At 35.1% G+C, this 24,074-nt stretch overlaps 1 protein-coding gene across 9 annotated transcripts in view; it reads left to right on the top strand.

Moving 5' to 3' along the window:
* Nucleotides 1-24,074, top strand: part of LOC123676913 (potassium voltage-gated channel subfamily H member 6-like) — a 281,964-nt gene that overhangs the window by 154,197 nt on the left and 103,693 nt on the right. For 4 of the 9 annotated variants that reach the window (XM_045613229.1, XM_045613231.1, XM_045613225.1 and 1 more), the window contains 4 exons: nucleotides 2,947-3,177; nucleotides 14,022-14,116; nucleotides 17,005-17,156; nucleotides 21,324-21,404. In XM_045613229.1, the coding sequence (XP_045469185.1) occupies nucleotides 2,947-3,177; nucleotides 14,022-14,116; nucleotides 17,005-17,156; nucleotides 21,324-21,404 (559 nt within the window). The remainder of the gene's footprint in view (nucleotides 1-2,946; nucleotides 3,178-14,021; nucleotides 14,117-17,004; nucleotides 17,157-21,323; nucleotides 21,405-24,074) is intronic. The other 5 variants (XM_045613233.1, XM_045613232.1, XM_045613230.1 and 2 more) reach the window with 4 other exon arrangements.

The following is a 24,074-nucleotide window of genomic DNA, read 5'->3' as shown; positions in this document are numbered from 1 at the left end:
AAGATACCTGGAGCTTCGGGTAATAGGGACTATTGACAGGTCACTGCCGGTGCGAAAACCGTATGGGTAAGTCTGTAGATGAGATCTGCAGGCTGTGTGGAAAGGAGGCAGAAACTGCCGAACCCATAGTGTGCAAATGCTCGGGACTGACTGGCATAAAAATCACTCACATCGAATAGTCAGTTCTGGATACTTACGAAGGCTCCTAAGGATGTCGTAGGTTTCGTTAACAGCATCGAATGCCTTCCTGGGTTTGTATGAATAGATAGAGTTAAAAAATATATATATATTTTGTTCGCAGTTCCCGTTAGGATAACAGAGTCATAACGACCCCGATTTAATAAAATACTAATAATACTCTATCGGACTCTATAGATGAAATGGACCAGTAATATACACTATACGTATGGAAAGCGGCTTATTGTCCAACATCAGCCTTCGTTTGAGCTTATTTCGAAGTTATAAAGGAATAATATATTTAATATGAAATGAGGAAAATCCCACAAATTTTCATTTGATGAGCTGTTGTTCATGCCTTGTACATATATCACTGGTGCATTTCAGATATACTATTCAAGAGACTAATTCATGTATAATATTTGATCAGAAATAAAATAACATAACGACGTAATGGTTGGTATGTAGCATCTTTAATTCTTTATGTAGAAATCAATTAGTGAAAAAAATAGATTTCCCAACAAACAAAATTGGGATACGTCCAAGAAAAATTGAACACCCTGTGTGACCGTTAATGTTTTTTTTTCACATAGTGTTTCAAAATTATATCTCGAATCAAAAATATAATTCAAGGATAAAACGGCAGTTGAAATTCGAGTTTTCATTCGATCAAAAAACAAATTCCATACAACTGGAAACTTGCAATGGTTGAAGATGCAAAACAATTTATGGCTCCACACTCGATGGGGGTGCATTCTGTTTAGAGCGCATGATGAATTATGGCTCTGTTCGAGAAAACATTAAATTATTCATTCCGATAATATAGGATAGTATACGGCAATGCATTCTCTCTAAATGCTTGCCTTCAGTACAATATTTCATGGAACATCGCTGTGAAAATTCAATCTCTAAACAGAGTATAGATTTTGAGAATTAAAAACAGGATGGAGAATATTCAGGAACTTATTTTATTTCAGGCTGCCCATTTATAAATAAGTTCTTAAATAGTGAACCTTTGTTGAATCATTTATAGTACCACATGATCCATTCATATAAACAGTGCTCCAAGATCAACGAAAAAGTAAAAGATTTTATGAGAATAGAAATTTATAACCTCCAGAAAATATGATAATTATCGAAGATTTTTTTTTACATCTAAACTCAAAATATCATCTCGAGAAAATATGAATTTTTGAAATTATCAAGAAAACGAAATTTCTTACTATAACTACGGAATGCTCAGTCGGAATATGCCCTTTAACAACAAGTTATCATGTCTTTCCTTTCGAGGGTCATTCAGTTTGCGACAAAGGCCGGGTAGGCGTACGAACAGTTATTTACAAGGATTATTCATTTCCGTCTCAAAATTCGAAATTCCAATCATTAATATAACGAATAATCAGTCTTTAACCACATTGTATACAAATTACATATTCAAGGTTATTCGAGACAATTGGCCAATTGGAACAGTGGTACAATCGAAACTTCTAAGTGATACGATATCGAAAAATTGAGTGTTCTCTTTCAATGGCGAAGTGGGGATCATCAATTTCCTGCTCATAAGCCAAATTTTTCAGATATCCCAAAACAAAAAATATTTGAGTGGTGAATCTAATGATCTGAGGGGCCATTATCGTTAGAAACGGCAAAAAAGGGTTACTAAGATATTGTGTGACTATTCTTGCGTTATGGCAGACGTCCTGATAAAAATAAACATCATCTAACTCAATTGGAAGCTTTTGAACTGTAGAAATTATTTTATTTTGTGAAAGCTGTTGGTGTAATTTACCTCACAATGGATAAAAACGGCTCTGCGATGTATTCTTTATCAAACATGGAGTTTTTGAGCATACTGCACAGAAATACTTAGATACTTATTCTCTCTAGACCAATATCTTACCATTAAAGATTATATAACCGAAAAAAATTCAAAAAAAATTATGACTGATCAGTGAATAAGATATTGCTCAGAAAAGTACTATCTTCATTATCTTTTTGTATCTCTTTTCACAGAATTCCCTACGTTTTATTTTATCCTAGTAAAAATTTTTTTGATTTATTCGAATATTATAACATTGGTAAACATTTCTTTTGAAAATACATCAAGATGCACTTGTTTCAACAGCAGCACACTCATCCACTTTTGTCAGACGATTTTCAGTAATGGTTTTTGGTGGTTTATCATCTTGCAATTACTGTATGTTCATAAATACACATATTTTTCAAATTTTGTAATCATATTTATCAGCCTACTTTTCAGAGGCAACAATGAATGAATTTATTATCCCTCCAATTAATTGACCACCAATGTACCATTTTATGGCTAGAATTTTTAGAATTTGTTGTTGTTTTCCATTATGGAAAAAATAATCTCAAAACTCATTTTAACAGAGGAAATTATATGTTTCATTCATTTGTAGGAAATGAATTCCTCGAATGCAATCGAATGAAATTTTCGTATCGTACTCATTCTCAACCAAGATGGTCTTATAACCCATCCCACAATTAGAAAGCAACTACTTATCGACATTTTGACATCGACTATCAAGCCAGACCACTTCGCCATTGAAAAAGAACATATCTTAACACGGAGATGTTTTTATGGTTGCAGTGTTTCACTGGAACATGAGTATTGTCCTGAATAATATTGAATATTCTCTCTTTCCAAATCTGTATATCATCATCAAGAGAAAAAAACGTGTAAAAAAATTCAAATTTTCTCTCGATCAGTAAAGTAATAATTTCACAATTTAACCCTGTTTTCCACAGTCCGCTGACGTCAAACTCCCCCACCCCCATACTGGAAACTACCTGGGTACCCAAGACAGAAGTACCGTCGGCGGTGGGGCGCACAACCGTCACTCCGATCCCAGGGGGCTACCCGCAGACGAGAGAATACACCGCCCTGACCATCTCCCACAGCGCCCCAACCAGTCACCAGGCCTCCTTCGAGCGGGGGGAGAGCGTGGAGAGAAATAAGCACCATTTAACGAATAATAGGTAGGTTGAGAAACGGAAAAAACGGGGGGCAGCATCCGTTCGAGCGACGCTGTAGCGTGAGAAAAATTTATGTCTGGAAAAACGCGAGTTTAATGACGGGAAAAATGTCGTAGGGAAGCGAAGGGTCCGTCTCGGAAAAAGGGATCTTGATGAGTCTGACTCGGTTTTCTAGAGGGGTTGTTTCTTGAGGAAGGTCATATGAATTGCTTTCGTTTAATTGAATTGGTTGGCCATGATGTCAAACTGACAAAGGAACTGCAACACCCAGAAGGAGCTGTTTACATTTTGATTTTTTTTTGTAAAACATAGCTAGTATATCAAGGAGTAAATGATTGAATTTGGAGAAAAAACTTGAAGGGCTTTTCATGTAAACAATTTTCGTTACTTTGTAACGTTGCAATTGCTCATGAGACTCCAAAAACTAATTTCTAGGGGTGATTTTGCTTATTTGGCAACAAAACTCCTACCCAGGTTTTTACAAATTTAATAAAATCAAAATATACAATGATCGATCCTTTTCACTCTAAACAAACAATGAAATAGAAACTTAACTTTAATCGGTTTTAAATGAGTTACTCTTCTATTAGGATGGAACCCTTTTCTGTAAATTATTTCAAGCCTTCCGAACACAAGATCTTATCAGAAAGCTATAGTACTCCAATCCCCATTCAACGAAGTTGATGTGATAATGCCAGGTATTACTAAGGTATTCTTTCAGATTCAGGAACTAAAGTGGTTTAACGTACGTACTAATCCAAATACTGTATCTCAAGGAAGTACTTCTTGATATTTTTCAATCCCATGAGAGGTTTCTGTTGTTCCAATTCCACGGGAGGTGTTTTGAGAAAATGAACAACGATATCAGAATATTTTAAGTGAATTTACAACTCCTTCTCAGATTTCTTAACAAGAAATTATAAGGAAATCATTACATTTATCACAAAATAAGCCCGAGAAGGAGTTTTGTTGAAATTTTTTGACACAAAAAGAATTCTACCAAACCTGAAATACGTTTCGAAAAGATGGATGACTCTAAAAAAAAACTACTGTTTCAAATTAAATTAATTCGTTCTAGTGAGATTATTACTTCTTGGATACAAATATTCATGTCAACACTTACCGAGAATCCCGAAACGATTCTCGCCGATAAATTAGATTCCAAATCTCAAATTAAATTAATAATGACTGAAATCTAAATCTTAGGAACGTATCCTTGCTGAAGTCTCGACAACTATTGAAAATCTCTCAGAAGATTCTCTTTAGATCCACGCATCCGCGCTACGACCGATGGTACACGATCAACTGACAAATTACCGCGTCTTCGAAAATTCCAACTTGAATATTGTAGTCGTTTTTTGCAAGTTTTTTTAAATTTTACAACGAACCAGCTATTCGAGGGATTCAAAGTTGATGTTTAGTTGTTGTTGAAATACCTAGAGCACGTGTACAAGGAATTTATCGCCAGCTAAGTGAATTTGAAAAAGGTCGAATTATTGGTCTATGGAAGGCGAGGTTGTCATTTGAAGAAATCGCTAACCGTACGAACAGAAATCCAACTACTGTTATGAGATGTTGTCATAAGTAGTCAGAGTAGGCACCAGGCGTCGAACGGGCACAAATGAAGTTCAAGATCGACGTCTAAGACTTATGGCCATTAGAGACCGATTTGCGACAACTCGATCTCTGGCTGATGAGTGGTTAGGATAACAAGGCCATCCTCTAACTGTCCGAACGGTTTAACGCCGGATAAGGTCTTTTGGACTGCAGCATTATCGACACCATCTTGTATTACCTCTGACTGTTGAGCATCGCCTGCAACGATTACACTAGTGCAGAGAGCGTCAACATTAGAATGCGGCATCGCATCAGATCGTCTCTTCCGATGAATCTCGATTCTTCTTGGGTACACATGATGGTCGAAGAAGGTTAAGACGATGTCGGGGAGAAAGACGTGAACCTCAGTTTGATATTGAGCGTCATGTACACCGGACTGTAGGTGTTATGGTAAGGGGTGCTATTTCACATACAAGTAGGTCTTTATTTAGTCTTTATTCGAGGTAACATGACAAGCTGCTTTACCTTCAAGAAATACTGGAGCAATATTCCTTACCTTAATCGGCTCGAGAATCCAATATTTCAGCAAGATAATGCCCGACCTCATGTTGGCAGATTAAGTTCAAACTTTTTCGAAGCGACCCATGTGAATCTTTTGCCATGGCACCCAGATCCCTCTATATTTCGCCCATAGAGCTTGTTTGGGACATCATGATTTGGAGACTTGGAAATTTTACTAAGCCCCCATGGACTTTGGCGGCTCTGAGTCATAAAGTGCAGGTAGCTTGGGATAGTATTCCTCAAGAAGAAATAGACCATCTTATTGCATCAATGCCGAGACGTGTTGGGGAGTGAATAGATAATCACGGTGGGCAAACACATTATTAACAAATTTATTATATGAATTGTTTCGTTTTTTCTCCGAATTTCAATCATTTACTTCTTGCTATAGATACTATCTCTGTTTTACCAAAAAAATAAATTTTAACAGCTCCTTCTGGGTGTTGCACTTAATTTGTTAGTTAGTACCTAACATTAAATTAGGTTTTCCTAACAATCATGATCATTCGCCGAATATATCGTTCTGTTGGGTTTTTTCAATTAGAAGTTTCATTCTGAATAACAGCTGTCCCTTTTGAAGCTGTCATATTTTTTGGTGTTTTAAAAGTGAAAACTACACCACCATCAAAAAAGCACGGTTCAACAACGAATTGAAATTGTAAAAATTCACTAAGAAAATGGTGAAAGTTTTGCAATCGCAGATCGCAAAACTGAAGCACTTTTGGGTTGTGGTGAAGCACTTTCTCGGCTGGCAGTAGTGAAACTGATGGACACAATTGAACTGTTGGGCAACTTAGTGCTGTGAAGAATCGAAACCATGTGAGTCACTCAAGTACAACTGAGAATACTGCTAATATAGCCTGTAGCGTTAACGAAAATTCAGAAGATCTCAATCTGCCACTGAGATGTTGCGATTTAACACCTCAAGACTTCTTTCTTTGGAAAACACGAAAAAAATAAGGTCTATGCCAATGCTTCACAAACTATTCAAGACCTTGAAGATAGAATTCGTGAAGATATCGAGGACATACAGCCGGAAATGTTCGAATTGGTCATTTGAAATTTCCTGGAAAGGATATGGTTCTGCGAACGTAGCCTTAGCATCAATTTGGCTGATATCGTTCTTCAACCTCAATGGCCTACCTTCCTCTTTATGATGAAATAAACAGCCATTGAATAATCTTCAAATATACTCGATGTTTTTCAATATTGAAATGAAACCTCTTATTTAAAAATCCCTCACAATGTCTGTAATTTATAAGTTTCAAGATGTTATTGGCGAATTAATGACGAGCACCAAATGCTCCTGACTTCACGTTAGTGCTTTTCACATTTTCTAACTATGCTCACAACGCAAATACTACTCTACCGCTTTGGGCTCTATTTAATGCAAAAAACATGATGTTTTTATCAGTGAATAAATTTCCCTCATATAAACTCACAAAACATTCCAGAGCGTTACATAATTTCGTGGCAGTGCCTTTATTTTTCAAATTTATAGCCGAATATGTTCTCAAAACATATGGTTCGACTCACTGACGACGAATTTGCGGTTAAATTAAATTCTATCCGTCCGTTCAGCCGGTCAGGTTTGTAAACACGAAGACTATCCAACGGTGACGCGAAAATAATGAAATTTAAAATATTTAGTGAGTTGAGCGTGCAACGTTTAAGCGAGTGGACTGTAACCACTTGCTATGATGATAACAATTTCGAATTGATTCTTGCGACGGTTGATTTCATACTGCTTTATTAAGTTCACTCCATATGACACCGCACACATGTGCAACTCTCAACAAATCCCGCGTAATTCAAATATTCAAATAAATATGAAAATGAAAAAATAAACTGAAGTGAATTTCTTTCCCAATAAATAAAATGAAATAAAAATGAATTGGTGGAAGAGAAAATATCGAACAAACGGAAAATTTGAAATTTTTCGGCAGGTCAGTATCTCACATATGGCCATTATATTATTTTCCTGATAATTTCGAAACTAGATTCCATCAAGCTGAAGTTTAGTATTCAGATGTTAAATAACAATTTCAAGCTTCATTTCATCTTATGTTGATAAATAAATGCTAGTCAAATATCTGAAAAAAATATTTAAATTGCTGTAGATATCAAATAACAAGTCGCAGCACTATTCCATAAAAATCGCTTAATCAAGAACATTGCGAAAAATCTCCTATAATTCCTATCTGTTCATAATAATAATTTCACAAAAATATTAGTTTTGCTCCTATAGCGCGCAGGAATTCCTACAAAATTTGAATTTTTCATCACTTAATTTTTTGCTAAGCATTCCTCTCATTCGGATAATAGATGAACCAGAACCCAGGCGCTCAAGGTTATTGAGAAGGGAAGAGAATCATTGCATAGATCATGTATGTCGAGATTTACTTCATTTTGTGTCCATTGTATAATTGTAATAAGTCATATATAGGGTGTCTCATTTAAAAAAAACTTATATGTCCTATATGTATATCTTTAAAACGGTTATTAATTTCTATGATCCGTTATGAGTATCACATAAACAAAAATTATTGAAAAAAACGCTTAAGAATATCAAATATCTCGAACAAAAACCAGGATATAGCGGAGTTGTATTTGAAACAGTATTTTTTAAGAAACGCCCTGTAACTCGATAACGCATCAATATATTTATAATCTGCTTTCTAATTTATTATTATTTCGAAAAAAAAGATCTAGAGTCCTTTCACACACAAAAATTTTAATCCTCCATTAATCAGAGCAGAAAGACTAATGGATGATTAAAATTTTAATGACTACATTAAATTTAATGAACGCTCCTGCAACTGGGTGTCTCATAGTTCTCGAAATGCCCTCAGTGAGCATCGTATTTTGGAGACTCTGTACAGACACTTTCAGAAAAATTCTCAGAGATAACACCTTCCGTTTCCGCCCATTTCTCACGTATATTCCCGGACCTCGACGTTGATTGTAAAAACTCCAAAATCCACCTATTAAACGTGGCGGAATTCCAGCGTAAAACAAATTGCATTCTGGGCACCGAACTGAACAACAAACTCGGCCGAAAACACGTATAATTTCCTGGCTGTCTGTCGCAGCCTCAGTTGTGCTCAGTCGAGTGTGAAACGTCATTTGTACAACTCAGAAAACTCGCCTCGACCGTTCATAATGCGCGAGTTTGTTTTGATTTCTGGTCGAGTGTTGAAATGTTATCGATGTTGCGCTTAATATCCTTTTCGAATGAAGGATTATGCGTATCTTTGTCCGGAACCGATTCTGTACATCTCTTTGAATGAATAGAACTCAACTCTTACATTTTCAGTCCAGTCAACTTAGTGGTTTACCTCGGAAATTGAGATACCCAGTTATAGAAACTCGTATAAAATTGTATTTGATATCCTAAAAGTTGTCTCAAAACCCACATATGGTAGGGTGTCCGAGTCTATTAAAATCGGGTTTTTATTATATATTTCGTTTTCTATAGCTTTTTCGCCATTTGTTGTCATTATCAATATTGTAGTTCCAGAACTTGAGTAACCACCTAAACATAGCTAACATTTGCGCGACAAGTTAGTTTTTTCTTTAAATAGTATAAATACATCGAATGCATCTATTTTTATTATTTCCAATAACGTAGATGAATATCCAATTTTTCAATCAGTCTTGAAATTCATATCAAATAGGTTACGCTCACAGAGTCTGTAGATTCAATGAAACATTTTTTTGTTCATTAATCCGACCAGCATGTTCGCAAATACAAACATCGCCAAAATTCTTGGACTCTCTTATGCTTGTCCAAATGAGGCACTATTAATATACGTCAAGAAGTGTATTACAAAGTACATTTGATTTGTTTATGTAACCAATGGAATCTGAATTTAATCTTAACTGAACAAGAAAAAAATTACAAACGAATAATAGTGCATAATACAATAATTACCAGAAACTGAAATAAAGAAAAAAAACCACTTCAGAGCGAAATCAAAAATGCATCTTCTTTGTATATTCTTTTTGTCCTTCTCTGTTCTGTAGTAAGTGTTAACGAGCATGTGCTTGGAAACAATAAAGGTGTTAATGGTATCCATTGGGATGTTGTTCCATTCTTCTTGGGCAGCAATTGTGAGCTCCTGAGGGGTGCTAGGAACTTCAATTCTGCTTGAGAATGCTTGTTTAACAAAATCCCATATGTGTTCAATGGGATTCATGTCTGGCGAATTTTCTGGTCACGGTAATCTTTAAATATTCGCAATGCCTAGTGAATTTTATACTTTCTCGTGCGATGGGGCCTAGAATTGTCATCCATAAAAATGCAATTGGTTCCAATTTCATGTCGGAGAGAATAAATAATGGGCTCAATAATGTTTTGATCATATCTATCCCCTGTCGTAGTGTCTGGAATGGAAATAAGCTAGGTACGACTACTATGCATTATGCCTTTGCAAAACATTACTGATCCTCCTTGGTATGAAATGACTTCTCTGGCAAAAGTTAGTCTTTCGTGTTGTTCTGACCCTCTACAAACTCTGTTTTGCCGACTATTTCTAACTAAACCTAATCTGGTTTCGTCCGAAAAAATAACATTTCGCCACTGACCAAACAGCCAGTCTCTGTGTTCCTATGCTCGCTGTCGATGAGCAGCTATGTGTTTGGAAAGTGACCTGGGTACTCTTAATGGTCTCCTCGATCGCAAATTCGGTCTAGAATATCTCCACCGTATTATGCTACTGAAAATAAGCGAACAAACGTACTTCTTAAATGAGTTCGGATAGCTGAAACTGTTATGGTTCGATTCTAACGTAAAAATCCTGCTAGTTACTGATCTTCTCTTGCATTAGTTTCCCTATAACGCCCAGTTCCACGTCTCCAATGAACGCTGTTAGTTTCCTAATACAAATGCAACTGAAGTGCGGGGAATTCTTAGTCTATCTATTAGATTTTATGATTCGTCAGACCCTCATCATTCAAAGCCACTATTCTTGCTCTATTGAACATTGACAATCTATTGTCAGGCATTATTTGATTTGTAAAATTAAAGGAAACTGGTTTTGTATATATTTCTGTTTTTCTAGCACATGTTAATGAAATAAAGATTAAATGTACAAAAAAAAAGATAAATATTCATGTTACAATTTACGAGGGGTCCAAGAAGTTTAGCGACATATGTATATCGCTAATGTCATCTAAAATGTTAGATTTCATGTATTGTAGAACCGACAAGAGGTATTTGAAATAACTCCGTAGGAATGTCACAATGAACCAAATCAAAAAACCGTACTCGAAGATCCACGTACTGAGTTGAGGCTTATTGAAATTGAAATTGACTCAGTAGTTAACCTTGTTATTTGCTTGTTGGTTCCAAGGAAAGTTTTGGATTTAGTTATTGAATTGCGCATCTATGGTCATAAAAATAAAGAAATTTGATAGTGTTCACGCATGGGAGATCTAGATAGATAGATTCAATTAAAGAGGTAACGTTTCACTGCGACCTAATGGTCTATTGTGCCCACCATCAGCAGAGCTATTTTCTCCATAGCGTATGGGATCCATGATCAACGTAAAAAGGAAATTTTACTATTGCGGTCCCGAATTTTCTATGCCAGAAATGTTATAGGTGGTTGGAAATAGAGGAACAACCGCAAAATTTGAAAGCATTATGTTGATTAGTTCAAGATTTATTGAACCTGAACCGAGACCCTCATTAAAACCTCTTGATATGAGTCCACCTTAATTTATAGTTTCCGTTTGACGCGTTTCTGCCGAGGCGCCCTGTTTATATAACTATATACAGTTCTATGGTTTCCAAGGGTGGCACATGAATGAACTGCTTCTATCACGACATTGCTTTCCTCCCAACACAACACAAAATTTTGCATTGAACTTTCGATCGAATATGTTATTTTGGAATGATTAGGAAAGAAACATTACTACCGGTGATATTTCTGAAACCTCTAGCCACCTATTAACGAACTTAACCACGGCATTCCTGTTCCGAACCTACCCTTATAAATTTCTAGATATTTCCCTCCGAGAGTTATCGGCGTTAACGGTCGGATAAAATCCTGTTGTGGACCCCAGTCTACAAACTGGATAGTATGCTTGGCCTTGAGCCTCGCGATAGCTGCATTCAAGTCTTTAGGCGCAACGTCCCCTCTGTACAAAATGCAGCTAGCAGGCCATGTATTTATCGTGATCGTGGCTCTGAACAATCGTTAGTGATATCAGCCACTCACAACTGTTCGTTTAAGTTAAGCCTTCTAGGCTGGGATATTCCTAATATAACTTGGTGCCGTATCCACTTGGATACGGCACCAAGTTAGTCTAGAACTCGGTAAGGCTACTTCGAATCTGATCAAAAAACAGTATTGGGCGATACGATCTGTCCGATCAGCCTGTTGAGGTTAGTGTATGTGAGACGTCTGCAGATATTGTAGATGGCTTCATTCTCAGCCATGAAGGCGCAGTCAGATTGTTCCAGGGTGGTGTGGGTGGCCAGGATGGAATTTTAGGGCTCCACGGCAGCTTTGGAGACCTGGGGTGCAGGATAAATAACGAATTACAACTTCTTTCCGTAGTCAACAGGAAGTCACTGCTTTAATAGGGAGGTGAATCCAGAACCAAAGCTTCCTTCGATGGAGTGGAAGATGAGGAAACCTTGCAGACCGGTCTACATCCTACGATCACTTTGAGTGATCCTTTGGCGTAGTTGTTGGCTGCCTCTTCTTTTTCGGTGATGAGCTTTTCTAGGTGTTGGGTTGATGTTAACAATGAACACGGTGTGGGTACGTGTTTTCTAGCTCCTGTATCGCTGAAGAAGATCCGAATGGCATTTAGCCTTCAGGTTGGATGCCATCCTTCAGGTTGGATGCCATGCTCCAGGCAGTACAATTCCCAACTGGCATTACCGAACTGGACTCCGGCTTGGCCAACGTGGACTGAGATATATTCACGCATTTTGATTTGGTTCCATACAGTTTATTACACACACAAAATTGAAATTAAGAGCTTGATCGCTCAGATAACCGAGCGTTGCAGGTTACGAAACGAATTCAATGAAATGTTGATGAAGATTCGGTTAGTTATCCTGAATATAGCATTGATCTCATTCGAAATTATGTGTGAAACTGAACAAGCCATCAAGATCATAGGTTTCCTATTAATTCACAAGTTTCAGCCAACGATGTTTCATCAATTCTTTGATTCTGTTTAATAATTCACAATACTGTTCATGTCACTGGTTCTTGAGAAGGATTTTATCATACTTAAAAAAATAATAAAATAACGAAAATATTATTTCATGTGCCATGAATGAAGGAAGAATCCTTAAACCACGAAAGATGAACGAGATTACGCTACTAACAGTAAGGTTCATAGTAAAAAGCGGCAAAGCCTATGGAAGCCTAAGAAATTGCAGTATATCATGAACTACCTACTTGAAATTATTGGATATTCATGTAGGATCCAGTTATTGTTCCCTGTAAATAATTGAGATCGTCAACCGGATGCTTGGAGACCTATTAGTTTCTTCAAGTGTCGAGGGCATGACACTTTCAATTAATTTACAGGGAACGAATTGTTATTGTACATATAATGTAAAAAGGATGTGTAATTCTTCGAGGTGTCGAAGATATGTCATGGAGTTGTAAATCTTGAAGAGATTTACTGGGAGGTTGGGAAAGTTCGAGAACAAGACGGTTGTACCAGATGTGTTACATCTGTGTATCAGGTACTAGTCCTTCGAGAATATTCGATTTCCAGGAATCCGCGAAGATCTTTGTGGGCGGTACGGCAAAATTCTTATTGGACTAGGGGATGGTACTTTTCCTAAGGGTGTGGTCAAGCCGAAAGAAGGGAGGTCGATATTCGAGACAGGGTAAGTTCCAATCGTTTCGAGTAATCAACAAACGAGTTAAAGACGAAATTCAGTACCGTTGTGAGAAACTTGTAATTAAGACGTAATTAGGATCTTCTCAATACTGAGTTTGTACTGTATAAGTGTAGCTTTGTAAATAGATGTAAATAATTGAATATAGTTTAATTATTGCAAACCCAATAAAGTCACGGAGAAAAAGACGAAAGGCCAGGTAATCGAATCATACCTCAAGACGATCGATTAACCAAGCCTACATTCATTATCATTTTTAATTTATTCATATTGTCAAATTATTGTCAGGATAGATTTAAGCCTGCAAAGCACCGGTAAAGTTGCTAAGGCACAAAATCCACATAGGGGTTCCGCAAAGATGGCCTTTCTAAATTTTGTTTTGTTCTTAAAAAATTAGAATTCAGAATAAATAATATATCATATCTCATGAGAGCCCAATAGGCGCGTGTATGAACGAACGCTCAAGGATTCTGACTCCAAGTCAGTTCTACAGCTGCATTTTTTCCTTTGTACTGAATTCTTTGTGTTATCTCAGAATTCAATTCACGAACTCCTACACTCTTTCCAAGTTACAATGCTTGTTTATTTGCTGAAAAATATCAATTTTCAGTTAGATCGAATTCCTTTTTCCTCCAGAAGTATGTTTTCTTTCATCTGTTTCTTTACCGAATTGCGATTGCAAAAAAAAAATTAAAAACATTCTATTCATTGAATTTGTTCCTTGATACGACAGCAAGAATTACCGCGATAGATGAGTGATACATAGATAGATTTCCCTCATAGAAGTAAATATTTCAATTAAAAAATTGTGTTGCCTGCTGTACATTTATTAATATACTAGTATTTTTTTTAGGAATCCACCTCAAAACAGAGTGTCGCATGCAACGAGTCTAGATGCCATAGCTAGAAGGCAGTGTTTTAGAACTGGATACCCCTCTGTTAGCATTTGTAAGTGTAAAAGTCAACGTCCTCACAATACCTACATGTAGCAATCCTTCTAATACTCCCAGTAGCGCCACCTAGCCATTAGTAAGGAAAAACGTATATGTTTTCCTCTTGGAGTAGGAAACTTTGGAAAAATCAATGTTGAAACCTTTTCGCTTCAAGCGTTTACAGAAATCCTCTTTCTCGTACAACGAGAGGAAGAAATCTAGGTTTTTCTACAGTTTTCTTTCATATTGTCTAAGGAATAGAAATTAATACACTAACAGCATGATCAATTAACATCATTACTATTTAGATTCGCTGTGAACAAGTTTCTATGAAGAAATTGACGACTAATAATTACGGGGTAATGTTCTGGTGTTCTCTGTAGGCTTTGTGTCTGTATCAAAATGTTCAAAAGAGCTAGAATTCCAAACTTTCTTATTTGAATTCTGATTGTTGTAATCCGGAAACAGTATACAGGGTGTTTCCTAAACATGCGGCAAAAATTCAGGGGGTTGTTCCTTGGGCTATTTTAAGCATGCTTTGTCCTTGGATGATTTTTAAAAAACCTCTTTGTTTCGAAGATACAGGGCGAACAACATTTTTCATATTTTTAAAATTAATAATAGTTTAAATAAAAATGCGTACCGCACTGTGTTTACTAAGTAGGTACAATTTATTTTTAAATTTGTTTAACAACATTCCAATTACTAAAAACCCTTAGATTATTTCCTATGGGGCCATCTAAAATCATAAGTTCATACCACTCCAGTAGAAAATGTGGAAGACTTGCGAAATCGGATCATTGCTGGGTGTAACTTAATAAGAAATGATCCTGGTGTTTTTGAAAGGGTTCGGCAGTCAATGAGGAGAAGATTGGATGCTTGTATGCTGGCTAGAGGTGGTAATTTTCAACAGTTTTTGTAGGTTGAGTTGAATTCTCATGTAATTTTTCATAATAAAATGTTATTATCTGAAATTTTGTTTCCCCTATATCTTCGAAACAAATAGGTTTTTCAAAAATCATCAAAGGACAAAATATTCTTAGAATAGTCCAAGGAACAACCCCCTGAATTTTTGCCGCATGTTTAGGAAACACCCTGTATATACATTCTCTGTTATATGGATGATTGTTGTCTCTTCTCTCGTATTGATGCTGTTGGAACACTTACATACATAGGCGTACAACTTTGCTTTCACCGTTTTTTTTTTCCGAAATTGGAGGCTTTATTGTAAAAAACTGGTTAGACATTTATGATTCAAAGTATTCTCCATCACTGGCCACTACTTTCTTCTATCTTTCGAGCAGCGTAAGAATTCCGCGTTGAAAAAACTGGTCATCTTTTGAAGCGATCCACGGATCGATCCAATGTTTCTACTTCTTCATAAGACCGGATATCATCATTGTATCATTGATCGAAACAAGTGATAGTCCGAGGAAGCAACGTCTGAAGAATACGGTGGTTTGTGTAGGACTTCCCATTCCAACGTTTCCAAGTATGTCTTGACCACTTTTGGAAAATGGGATCGAGCATTGTCAAGCTGTTAAATCACTTTACCATGTATCTCGTTGTATTGCGGCCTTTTGTCTTTCAATGCTCGGCTCAAACGCATTAATTGCGTTCGATAACGATCGCATGTGATTGTTTCAGTCGGTTTTGACAACTCATAATACCTTACGCCGAACTGGTTCTACCATATAATGAGCATGACCTTGGAACCGTGAATATTTGGTTTAGCCGTCGACGTAGAAGCATTGCCGGGATATCCTCATGATTTTTTTCGCTTGGGATTATCATAATGAATCCATTGTTCGTTTCTAATCACAATACGATGCAGAAATTCCTACCGTCTTTGCCTTGCAAGCATCTCTCTGCTTCAACTCGTACGGAACCCAATTTCCTTGTTTCTGAATTATTTGCATGACTTTCAGGCGTTCTGAAATGGCTTGTTCCGTTACTCCCAATGATCCTGCCAATTTTTGTAGCGTTTGACACTAGTCTTGTTCAAGTAATGCCCTCAATTCTGCACATTCGAAAACGTTCTCTCTTTTACCGCCATGCTGGTTTTACTGTTTTTGAATCGTTGAAACCACTCTCAGGCCTCAGCACTTTCTTTCACTAATAGCGGCCTCACCATAGGTATTTAAGACCATTCTATGAGCCTCAGCTGCAGAATTCTTCATATTAAAGCAGAAAATTAAAACCTCACGCAAATGATGAAAATTTGGCTCGTAAGCTGACATTTTTAATTGAGAATAACTTTATGATCGACTAATATTTCGATGGTGTTATGTTCACAAATACCTTAGCTTATTGTATGACATCCACGATTTATTCATTTCGACAACCACTCACCGCTACAGCCATCTGTTGCAAAACAGCGGAAGCAAAGTTGTACACCTAATATTTTGCTGGCTTCTACATTCATTGGGTGGTAATAGTTGATGATTGGAAAAATTTCTGTCGCCGAGAAGGAGATGATCAGTCCGTCGTTCAAAGCATATGTTCGTCAAATGCAGAATTCATCTGTTTAATTGGCAAAACAGTTTTTGTTCCTGGACCTATTTTTAAACAGGGAATAAAATTTCTCAATCAATGAAGTATTGTTCCATCGTCCCTTATTTCAAATTTCAAAAAAAGACGTTCTTTTCATGAGAAAATTATCATACCAAGTTGTTCTCAAAATTTTGAATGCGTCCAATTCAAAATCTTTTTTATGCAATGAAACATAACTTGTTTCGTTACATTGCAACTTCTTCAAACAAACAACAAATCCATAAAAATGTGTTAATTATCAATTAGTTAGTGTACAATGGATATCTATCAATTAAAGACCAAAACAATTCAAAAACTGCAAATTCCATATTTTTATAAACTATTATTTTACTGATTCAACTCATTTTCCAGCTAATAAGCCGCAACTGAGCAAGCAATTTCCCAACGTTTCTTCAGAATCCGACCTACAGAAATACAAAACTGCACAACAGAGTCACGACAGGAAAAGTCCGAGTCTGAGCAATCCAAACACAGACTCGTCCAGGCAAAAGGTTCGTCATCAAGTACGTTATCAGGTTCTTCCATTTTATAAGCATTTATGTGTGTGGTCTTGGTGTGTTATCTATGGTAAAACTACTAATCTCTCCCATCCCCTTGCAACTTTTGTATGATCACACATGTTGCAGCACCTTCACCACCACCTTTGATCAAAGATCTTGAAAAATATAAACAATTATTCGGATTGAAACTGTAAATTATATCAAGATGAAAAATTTCTTTGCTTGATTCTTCAGAAACATAACTGTGCAGATGCCATCCTCACTTATCTTTTTTTTTTTTTTTGATACATGGGTGACGGAAAAATGAAATGTAAGATTTTATGCAGAACACCTTGTGGTGGGAATTGTTGACATTCGAGAAAGTTTACGAACACTCAGATCTTTTCTGAACATTTCCTATTTTAGTAATCATGATATCTTCATTTCGAGAAGAAAAAGAGTATATTAAATTGTTTCAATACATTGAAAAAAAATTGTTAATTCTATTAGAGAATTAATATGAGTTCATGAATACAATGTATTTTTTCATCAATATAATGAAATGTCATTCGTTAATGTATACCCCTATTATTTTATATTATGAATCCCTGTGCATTGATATGCACTATTATGGAATTGGTGTTAAGCGTTCGTTGTTTCGATGGATTATTCGTTAGAAAGAAGAACTTACGTTTATTAAATGAGTATATGTATATAGCCGTTCGGGAAGAAGATAGATAGATTAAATGTATAAAGTATTACATTAACAACTCTCACAATTTCAATGATCAGTAATACAAATTTAAAACGATCAGATAATGATTTGAACATTGCAATAATGAACATGTCATTGCTTTTATAGAAAATATGAATAATAACTAAATTCATCAATATAATCAACTCTTTATGTACACTTTTGGTTCAGTGTATCAATGGACATTAACTTTGAGATTTTTGCTGAAAAACATCAACATCAATTTCTGGTCCAACTACGGTACAATATAAAGTGCTGTGTAGTCTCTAAAAATTGAGATTTCGCAATTAATGAAAATAGAGAATCTTTATAAAAAAATGAGGTAACGTTCGTAAACATTCGACTGTCAATAATTCATACCTCAGAGTATTTTGAATAAAATATAACTCTTCTTTCGCTATATAACAGAGAAAAATTAACTTAGAACGGTTTCCGAACAGTTATTTTCCCAAAGAAGAAAATAATTGCGAAAATTAGTCACAGGATCCAAGAGAAATGAACTTCGTTGAGAATTTGTCCGTTCCGCTAATTTTGCCGGTGTGTATAATCAAATAGTGTGTATTATCAAATAGCAAATGGTATTTTGTGTGACGAAGCACTGATGTGAATCTCACGGTTTATCTATTCAATCAAATCGGTGTCTGCCTACTTTGATTGGGATACAATAAATTTGGATGAATAATGTTTGTTGTTTCATTGACCTATTTTCTGGACTTTTTTGACCAAATATAATATTTTACTCCAATTGAAACCACGTGGAATTGGTTCTTTTTATAATAAATCAGTATTTATTAATGAATTCAAAAATAATTCATCATCATTTCATCATGTTATAAGAAGGAAATGTACTTTTGTATTTGCACTTCTAATGTAAGCTCCATTTCCAATTTATATAAATCTCAAACTTTTTGCATAAGCACCTTCAGCTTTGATGTCTCACTTAGCACCTAATAGTGACAAGTTTTATGTTGTACTTATCGATTTTCACCCCTGAAGGCATGAAAATATTATAAAAAAAATGTTTTGATTCCTGTCTATGACACCAACATATTAAATGGCAAAGTGTTCATTCTATCAAAAAGAAAAATAGCTACATAATTGGTATAAGATTTTTAGAAGGGAAAGACGATATAATAAGGTTTCCATTGATACATTTATGTGGATTCCAAACAAATAGTATGCTTCGGAATAATTATGAAAATGTTCATTTGGAAGAATGATCAGAAACTTCAATAGAGTAATTAAGAAGAAAATATACGTTTCTATTAGACACTTATTCCCATATGGTGAAATTATTACAAACTTGACAAAAAAAGTGCATCTTGTGAAGTTAAATGTCCTTGCCAGTCGATATGAATAACATCTGGTAGACTTGATATAAATTACAAAAAAAAAAAAATCGGAATCGAAGCTGATGCACTCTCGAAGTATGATAGAAATCTGGACTCAAAATTGTTCAATCTATCTCATCAATGAAAACAAATTACTGTGGAATGCCCATGTTATCGAATAGTTAGTTTTAATAATCAACAATTATTTATCTATTGAAGATAATTTTGGATATTAAGGATATATAATGATATGAAATTAGTATTTTCAACTATTATTATTATTTTCGGAATAAACATCAGTATAGATTGATTGTAAGCATGACTTGATTTGTTAATATTTTATTTCTGTAAAGTATTTAAGCCTTTACCTAATTAATGGACTAATGCATATGGTTCATTTACTTTTGTACTTGATGTTTTCCTAGAATCGTTGCCAGACAGTCGATTTTTTTGTAATATTACCATAAATATTACTATTTACCATATACAGAGTGTCTTATTTAAAAGTGTCCACCCTCAATAACTCAACAACGAATCTGAATTTGTGAAAACACTCAGACAGGTCGATTTTTGATGATCTGGGATACAAAGCTTGTTTCTACTAGCAACTCCCTGGAGAGGGTTGCAACCCCATCATGAATTTGAATAGAAAAAATGGGTATTTTTTAGCACAAATGTATGCATGGATTCAAATTTGTATGAACCCGCAGTTTGTGTTCTAATAAAGTGAATATTCATATTTTTCTGGAATTATGGTACCGATAAAACTAAATGAAACAGAGATGTTCGATTTGATCGTATAAAAATCTGTTGAAAGAAAAATTTTCAACAAACAGTTTTAGTAAAAATTTACCGCAAATGCTCAAAGTGCTCGCTATTGAATTGCATGCAGCGGTTTTGCATTGGTCAGCTCGAGTTTACGTTTTGCATCGATCTGACCCTGTTTACGTTAGGCATCCACCAGTAGAAATTAAACGATCAATTAGAACATCTCTGTTTCATTTAGTTTTATCGGTACTATAATTCCATAAAAAACACCCTGTAACTTTGTGAATATTCACTTCATATAACACAAACTGCAGGTTCATTCAAATTTGTGCATACATTTGTGCTACGAAACTACCCACTTTCCCTTCTCAAATTTCTGATGGGATTGCTAGTAGAAAGAAGCTTTGTATCCCAGCATTTCCCCCTGTCATTAAAAATCGACCCTTCTGAGTGTTTTCACAAATTCTGATTCATTGTTGAGTTATTGAAGGTGGACACTTTTGAATGAGACACCCTGTATATTACCAAAATCTCACTAGGTGTGACGTCATATCATTGCTTCAATAAATGCACTTTAAAAACACTAATATTATATCTGTTGCTTCGATGTTCAGTGTTGTAGCCATATCCATAGGTGTGTATATTAAGATTGAGTGGATAATAATATTTACTTAGAGCAATTTTATGTATCACTAGATTCCTACTGCCATTTAAAATTCTTGAAAGGGTAAACCAACTCGCTCAAGGGATTGGTTGTATAAACAGAAATTTCTAATCGCAAGATGTCCTACTCCAAATAAAAGTTAACATTTCTTGGCGTTTTTCGTAAACGCTCATACGATATTATTTCACTGGACTGTTTCAATATGGGCCACCCGGTATAGTTTCATCTGCTCGAAATGTGCTATACCTTGCGAAAAAGCACAAATATAAAACGAAATCAACAAAACATATCAATCTCACTTACATCTCGATCAAACCAGATATGAATATAATTACTTATATTTTTCTTGATAACAAAGTGGAAGAATTTGCAATATTTACCGTTTTATTGCTTGGGAGGTGTTTTGTGATGTAGATAATGTAGAATTTAAATTCGTATTTGAATATTCTGTACAACCTCTTCATAAGTTGTTACATGAAATTTGCTGAACAAACCTTAAAAGGTGTATTGCATCAATAGCAGTGGATAGTTTTCGAGCTTTTATAGAATTCAAAAATTTTATGTAGCATCTTAGTAATATAGCATGCTTATATTCATTTGACATGCATGAAATAATTAAGAATCACAACATTTTGTATATACACGAATAATTTTTTCACACGAACTGGTTTTAGTTCTCTTTGCAGGACAATGGTTCAGCCAAATACTTTCAGAGTGGGATTCACACGCCAAAAATGGGAGAGAAGGTGGCGCAGGTGAGTGAACTTCATGTTCAATTATAGTTTCAATTGATGACGCGAAGCTGGTGCCATATTAATATCTACAAATTCCAATACAATTACATTAATTATTTCGATACGTATAATGACTCTATCGATTCGGTTACGAATGGAATTGCAGCAGGTTTCATTTATCCATCCATTCTTTCATTAATTCATTCATTTATTTCATTATTAATTAAAAAAATACATCCAACAGGCGGAGACTACAACAAATGCATGAAATATAAAAAAAAAATCATTGATGATGATTAATCGAACAAGAAAAAACATAAATGCAATCGGAAAGAAATCATTCGTACCTCTTAATTCTTGGATGCATGGGTCACCGAGATCCTAAACTGAGACAATAATAAAAAAAAATATGTCTAATTTTTGGGACCGTTATAACTCTTATGCATTGTTGTTAACAAGTAGATATTGAAGTGATATAAATGAAGTGAATCCTCAGGGAAAGTGAGATCTGGAGGCTCACTTGCAATAATAACAATAACAATATATTGAAAATAATACTTCCTAAGGAGCAATACTGAACTCGGTATAAACAAAATGGCGAATGCGTCGGTTATTGTATTACCATTCAGAAAATACAAATAGAAGAGCAAAAACGCCAATAATTATAATGTAGAAATACAAATATGTACTTCTTACTGATCTCTGGACAAGATAGCTAAACTTAGATAGATGATAGATCACTTGGCATGATGGATTTTAGGTTAAGGTAGATTTTTAGACAAGGAGATTTATGGGCGAGGTATATCATTGGGCAAGAACTGTGTACAAGTAGATCTGCTAGCAAAATATACGGGGTGTTTCTAAATTGGAGGTACAAAGGTATATGAGATATTCCCTGGTTGATTTTGAGAAAAAAAATCCTATGAGCAGACGCTTTGTATTCGAAATATTTGGTGTTTTTTGTAGTCCTACTTTTTGGTGATAATCATAACATTTAATCAAATCCTTATCAGATAGGGTAAATAAGTACCAACACTTATAATTAATTTAATATAACCATAAATCTTTCTACTTACGAAATACAGGGTGTCTCATTTAAAAGTGTCCAACCTCAATAACTCAACAACGAATCAGAATTTGTGAAAACACTCATTTTGAGAAAAAACATCCTTTAAGCAAACGCTTTATTTTCGAAATATTTGGTGTTGTTTGTAGTCCCTCCTTTTTGTGATAATCATAACATTTAATCGAATCCTTATCAATCTTTGCTACAGACAGGGTAAATAAGTACCAAAACTTATAATTAATTCATTCAACAAAGCTTACCTATTGGATCTTTATAATAATTTGGATTTTCCTAGTGATTACTAGAGAATTGTTTGAAATATTTTGCTCGAAATTGGTAGAAGGTACGAAAAATCTTTCCAGAAGGACGAACTGGGCACTGTTCCAGAAAAAGTATCACCCTGTAGATTTGCATTCAAAATTAGCATATCATATGATTACAAATATAAATTGTAATATCCATGCAAAATTTGAGTTGAATATCTTGTGAAGGAAAGGTGCTATAAAAAAAACTTGATATAATAATATATATATTCATCGTCAAAGTTTACATATACATAAACATACATATGAGGGACTAATGAATATTCAAAAAATGGAGAAAACCAAGTAAAATGGTTTTCTGTGAGTAAAATCACAAATATTACAAAATTTTACATTAGCCTTAATGTGTAGGTAAGTAGATGCAGAGTATCATTCCATTTTCGGTCTTTTCTCAATCCAGTGTGATAAAATCACACTTCGAAAGCATTTTCGGGCTCATATATATATAAGACTTTTTTGTCTGAAAATGATCCGAGTAATCTGTCATTTTCGCTTGTTCCTCAAATTCAGGAACACGCTATATATGTGTCCAGGTTAGGGCTGCCGACGAGGTATATAAATCTATCGGGAAGGTAGATTTGTGGTCAGAGTAGACCTAGTCTGACAGCTAGGTAGATCTACCGGTTAGGTGAATGTACATGCTTGTTAGTTCTACCAACAAAGTGCATCAGCTGACTAGGTATATTTGCAGGCTTATAGATTGAAAATATTTCTTGTTATACGAGTAGAATAATGTTTTACTCGGCATATGCAAAATGGTGCGGGCGCCAGTTATTGGGCTCACGTACTGAATATGGAAATTGCAGAAAAGCATTTAGGCATACGCCAAGTCAGAATCTTCTGCACAATATTTTGATGAATATTTATGAGATTGAGTGGTAGAATGATAATAATGTTTATTTGACTTCAAAATAATCGACATTCGTAAAATATTAAGTTTTGAATGAATTAACATTCCTATTTCCCTTCAAATGTCAAAAACCATCAGTTTTAGAGTTATAGATGATATTCTCGGTGAGCGAACATTGTTGCAATTATTTTTATTTTCTCTAGAAATGTTTACTTTATACATACTTAACATATTTCCAACGTCATCAACTGAAGAATTTAAATAACATTTTATTGCATTTATCAGTGATTATTTCCTTCGTCTCAGTTGTCACCAATCACAAACGCGTAATTTTGAATAACAATAAAGGTTGCTAGATAAAAAAACTGTATGACAGCACCTGTGAGCAGTTTCTTCAAATTTACCCGCGACAAAACTTGACAGCTGTTGTCGCCAAAAATTACGATACCTTC

This window comes from Harmonia axyridis, chromosome 3 (genome assembly GCF_914767665.1).
Source record: "Harmonia axyridis chromosome 3, icHarAxyr1.1, whole genome shotgun sequence".
Classification (NCBI taxonomy): Eukaryota; Metazoa; Arthropoda; class Insecta; order Coleoptera; family Coccinellidae; genus Harmonia; species Harmonia axyridis.
This window is presented reverse-complemented; position numbering and strand designations above follow the sequence as displayed.